The sequence below is a fragment of the Cyprinodon variegatus genome, unplaced genomic scaffold (assembly GCF_000732505.1).
Source record: "Cyprinodon variegatus isolate N-32 unplaced genomic scaffold, C_variegatus-1.0 Scaffold498, whole genome shotgun sequence".
NCBI lineage: Eukaryota > Metazoa > Chordata > Actinopteri > Cyprinodontiformes > Cyprinodontidae > Cyprinodon > Cyprinodon variegatus.
This window is the reverse complement of record NW_015150951.1, coordinates 77,699-83,440: the sequence shown is the minus strand read 5'-3', so window position 1 is coordinate 83,440 and position 5,742 is coordinate 77,699. Positions and strand designations below refer to the sequence as shown.

The 5,742-nt window shown below is 39.6% G+C and overlaps 1 protein-coding gene across 1 annotated transcript in view; it reads right to left on the bottom strand.

The window, feature by feature from the left end:
- The window catches only part of LOC107094656 (zinc finger protein 827-like), a 72,184-nt gene that overhangs the window by 4,595 nt on the left and 61,847 nt on the right, over positions 1-5,742 (bottom strand). The window contains exon 13 of the mRNA XM_015390414.1: positions 5,337-5,514. Within this exon, the coding sequence (XP_015245900.1) occupies positions 5,337-5,514 (178 nt within the window). The remainder of the gene's footprint in view (positions 1-5,336; positions 5,515-5,742) is intronic.

The window sequence follows — 5,742 nt, the reverse complement described above, 5'->3', positions numbered from 1 at the left end:
TCGGTGGGGTGGCCGAATTTCGATATTCAGTTATAAGGCCGATACAGACCGATACCGATAGGGGGCCGATTATATCGTGCATCCCTAATAATTAGCTCTATGATTGTCAAACATATCAATACTGAAACACTACAAAGCTAATCAATCCTAAAGATAAGTCACTTTGCTATTTATGTTGTTCATTTCCCATTTTTTTGCACAACAAACTGATAATACTTCAGATGCAGTCAGATTGTTTGTTCTTATCTAACTAGCATCTGGGATTCTGTTTAAAAAGCATGTTCTGTGTTTAGACTGAAAAAGGTGCGTTTTTAACCTTAATGAATGAGTATTGGAAATGTTTCTGTATATTAGGGAAGTTAACAAATTACCGATTTACAATTAACTGTCCATTACAGGTTTATGTGATTAAAAATTCTTCCATGCGGTGCTGCTGTATTAGGCTAAACATACAGAACAGGATAGCAGGAGTTTCACATCTTTTTTATCAGAAACCTAATAGGTTTCATCTCAGCCTTCTTCAGGAGTTTTCTAATATTACATCTACTTCATCTTTGTTATGATGAATCTGAATTATTATATAATAATTTTCTTAATAAATCTATAGTGATTAATTTACCATTACATTTATCATATTTGATAGATGCTAAAATAAAATCTGCTGAAGGTCATTTATCTGGCCTTCACATCTAAGCAGATTTACACAACCGGGGAGCGTCTCTGGGAGCCATTTCTAATTATTTCTATTATCGAGATGTCTCTGTGGTTTTAGAAGATCTAAATGGGTTGGATGTTGAGAACAAACCCTGCCACGATGAAGCCAGTTTTGTGCTGTGATCTACTAAAAAGGTCCAGACTTCAAGAAAATGTTCCTACCCCATAACTAAGGAAATTACCGTCAACTGAAAAAGAGATTTACTGTGAGAAAGTAAAAAAGCTGAATAAACTATTTTAGATCCTTTAATTATTTTAGGCAAACCCACCAATGATCAGTGTATGTAAACTTCTGACCCAAACTGTAAATCCTACTTCTGATGGTAAATGTCATTTCTAATCATTTTTAATAACTGGATTTTAGGTTCTGACTACATGACATGGACATAAAAATGCTCCTTCCTCTTGGATTTAGAAAATGTACACCTGGAGAATCATCTTGAAAACATTTAGAGCAGACAGAAGAAACATGTCAGATATTCCAGATGCAGTTGATTTACCCACAAAACGACAACATGAAACCGCTGCGTGGGGCTAGTGAGGAGCTTCCATTGCAGACACGTCCTAACCTCTGCTTTTGCCCTCAAACAGATGTCCGTTTGCAGCCTCCTAATCGCCTCCAGTGAAATCCACCCAATCAAACATGCTAACTGCCCTAACGTCTGCACAGAAAAACGTGTTGAACACAGATTCCTGTTCATGACGGGATGAGGCGGCAATCGGAATGATTTTTTTAATGATTCTGCACATGCACAGACTAGACAAAACAAAAACATGGTGTATGGTCCTCAGAGCTGCACGTTTGGATCTGAACGCCTGTGTGTGGCAGGTTAATGGTCAGCAGGTGGACTGGTGTTGAAGAGCCTGAAATGGTTCCAAAGGTAGAAATGGATGCTTATTTTGACTCTTAAAGGGGAGATGGACCGAACATAACTATGGGCAGAAAGTTGTGCCATTAGAAATTTAATTTAAACTGCTAGAGTTTGTATATGCACAATTTAAAATTGAATGTAGAGGTTTGAAAGTGAGTTTGATTGAACCAAAGCTGTATTTAGTGACGAAAAACTAAGGGAAAGTTTCTACATCACATTTTCAATTATGTGAAATTGAGTGACACCATTTTTAAGCATGTTAAACTGAATTAAAACAGTTTTTAATTTTATAAAGCTGAAATAATTTGCTTGGAAACTGTAGTTTATTGCATTGAAAACTTTATTTTTTTCAATGCAATTTATTTTCCTGCTATGGTGAGAGACCAGAGTAATCGAACACAGACTGTATGTTGACGCAATGCAGCTGTGTTTAGACTTGGCAGATGTTTTCTCAAGATTGTATTAAATTTCTGATAAAATGTCACAGCTCAGTGAATGACAGGCTAACTGTAAATGTTAACTAAAGATGCTAGATTAGCATAGCCTGCAACGGGTCTTTCATCATCAGTGTTGCCCTTATGGCTTCACAGAGACAAACTGGATATATATTCCTAGATAGAACAGATAGATAGATACATGCAGGGAATTTCCTTTACAGGAAGCGTGTAATGAGCTGAATAAAAACCTGAGAGTTTTGCTGCCTGTCATTTGACACAATTCAATCTGTGTCTGATTACTCTGGTCACAGAAAAATCTGAACTTTAGAACCGAAACTGAAATGAGTCTGAAGTTTCACTGCAATAAAAATATTTTTCAATCCAAATTAATTCATTTTTAAAAATTATTAAATACAGATTTTATTTAGTTTTGATTTAGTGAAATTAAGTTTCAAACAAATACATTTTATTTTGAATACTGTTACAGATTCAATCTGAGCATCTCTGATGGAAAGTTTTTTGCTCCAACATGCCTTTCTACTGGATTATGATAAACAAATGTTTAGTTTTTTGTGCATTAAGCATTTTTTTGTAACTTGAACCAAAGCAAAATTTTCCAGAAATGAAGACTGCAGTAGGAACCTAATGTGAACTCTTGTAAACTTGTCTGATTATCTTTCAGGGTTGCGCCAACAGATTTAATATAATCAGCCCCTTGTCATGCCAGTCCAAGTGTCTGTATTTCTGCTGGAATGTAGATTTCAACAGATCTTTGGCACGGCTGTTCGCTGTGGGCAGAGGGACAACGCACCCTGAGGGGAAGCCCGTTTCCAGCTCCTTTTCCACTCTCCCTTCTGTTCAGAGGAGCCGCTGCGGACCCACAGACCGCTGTCTAATAAGTCGGACCTGCCAAGGGAAGCTGTCAAGCAGCAAAACTACAGCTTGCATCGTTTGCTTTTCTGGCAGCAGATAATGAGCAGAGGAAGTGAGGTTAACTGATCTGAGCCACATGGCTGAAATCGTCCTCAAATTGACCGTACATCTGGGTTTCTGTCGTTTACAGGTGTCATCTGTGAGGCTCTCACGCTTCCCTCTTTTTTTTGCGTCGTTGTGTGATCAGCGCCGTTTGTCTGTTTGATCAAAAAGCTGGTAGAGAGATGCACTCATGCCAAAGAGGAAACAATCTGAGGTTTTATACGGGACATGTTATGCTGTTTTAGTCTGAAATAACCTGCTTTAACCGCAAATTAGCAGGGACTCAACTATGGTAGTTTGACTAAATGTAGCAGGATGGACAAAGCAAAGTGTGGAGGAGTCGAGGCCTTTAAATATATAAAAAACTGTATAAACTGCAGCTTTGCTGCAAGTGGCTGTGGTGAAGAGGAAAGACCTTCTGCAGTGTAGAGAGGCTGGCATTAAGATCCTGGAAAGAACGAAACTGAACAGCTTTGTTTTCTCTTCAAATGAAATTAAGTAGAAATGACATCATCTAAATTAAGCTGGGTATACACTGTGCGATTTTTTCAATTGTTGCATGCAGCCACAGCTCAAACCTGCGGTTTCGTCGTATAGTGTGAGTTCACAGGTCATGATGTTTGTTCTCTTACTGTGCAGCCCGACGCTTTGATGCGATCTACCTGCTCACACTGTACGTCTCAACACCACGTCCGACTCAGCTCCACAGTGAGATGGCGCTACTCTGACTCGTCTATCCGGAAGCCAAACGAGTAAAAGAGGAATATGAAGCTCACTAGATTTGTGCAATTTTGTGCTGAAAGCTCTAAGAAGAAAAGGTGGCGAAGTATTTGGACAAAGACCTGGCTGAGCAAACGTGGTTACTACGGTCTGTACTCCATTTTATTCGCTCCCTTGCCATGCTTTTCATCTGACAGGAAGAAGAAGAAGAATCATTGGTTGCGCATGCCCACTGAGTGATTTGCCCACGACGGCCGACTGAATTTCGGACATGTTTGATTTTCTCCCGACCTCACGATTCCTGATCGGGAGGTGGTCGTGAGAGGCTGATCGCCGCTCCTTACACGAAGTACAATCAGGCGGAAAATCGGCCCGTTTGGAATATTCTTGCATGACTGGAGAATCGGCCCGAAAAGTGAAAAAAATCGTACAGTGTATGCCCAGCTTTAGGGGCATGGAGCTACATTGTTGACTAAGTTTATTCATAACAACAAACAGAACAAAAAGATGTAAAACTAAAAAGAAATGTTTAAATCTACTGATTTAATTTTGTTCCAAACTGCCGATCCTACAGCAAGGGGACAAAATATTTCCAGCCTTTGAATTCAGGAGTCATCTGAAATAGAGATGTCTTTATAGCGTTACAGATATTCTTTTTATGACTGGTCTAAAATTATAACCTGCTTCTCTGATCTAAGCTTATGATACAACCGTGATCCTGCTGCTGTCTGGTATTATTATACTCTGAGGAATAAAATGTGCTAAGAGGAATAAGAAATTCCTTTTCACAAAATCATCATTTCTCTAATTAGATTTGTGTTATTTGTTGATAGCTACATAAATATAGGACATCGTTATTGTTCGAAAGACATCTCAATTTCCCACACTTCCTGAATGCAACACCAGGGACCAGCAGTCAAAAAAGACTTGAACCTGAAAAAAAGCTTGAAACATTTCTTTTCTGTTTCAAGATAATCTATTATTCAAAAGAACAAACTTTTTGGCATCGGTTTAGCTCCATAGGATGGATTCCAAAGTGATTCCAGCCATAGTTCTAGAACAGACCAAATCCACCTGCTGACAGTCGGTTGGTGCGGAGAGACTCATCTCCACTGAAGCGTTAATTAAGGCCTTAAAATAAAAAGATTTAGATTTCTTAGTCATTAACCAGCTTTTGGGTAAATCCTAACTTTTTGGGGAAATAGAACCATGAAGATCCAGAACCTGTTACTGCAGGCTGAGAAACAATCTACCTAAAACTATAGAAATGGTTTGGACATCGCTGATCTATATAAACCCAGGCTTTCAGTTCGCCTCAAAGATGAGACAAACAACATTAAGAGAAGCTTGGTGAAAATTTCCGGAGAAGGAAGTCGGTCTGGAAACTCTTCCCCTCAGATCCACTAGATGGCTAAGAGCTGATCACAGCTGGGTGATTCAACAGAACCTTCAAACCCAGTGAAAATGTGTCGACCCAAATATCCGCTCGTGGCGTTTAGTTTGAAATATTTGCAGTAAAACTGTGTGTTTCGGGGTTTCTGCATGTAGTGAATAAAACGAGGATGGAGAGGAAGGAGCGGTGGAGGTAGGAACCTGTGTCTGTACTTGCTTTCCTTACTTGAGCCCTCCGGAGGGGACGGTGTGGCACTTCTTGTGCTCCAGCAGCTGCTCGGGCGTCTTGAGGAACTTGTGGCAAACGTCGCATTCAAACATCCGCGTGATGAGGTGGATCTGGAGGTGCCGGTCATACATGCTGCGCGTTTTGCACACAAAGTTGCAGAAAACGCATTCGAAACCTGGAGGAACAAAACAAAGTGAAGATTGGGACAAACTAGTGGTCTGGTTGGTTTCTGGGTTTGATCTGAACAACAACTGTGCACCTGAGGCGATAAAGATCATTTCTGTTATTCTACTCAATTTAATTCAATTCAGTTTATTTACATAGCGCCAATTCACAACACAAGTCGTCTCAAGGCACTTTCCAGTTCACCAGATCATACAGTCAGATTGATTCAAAGTTTCTA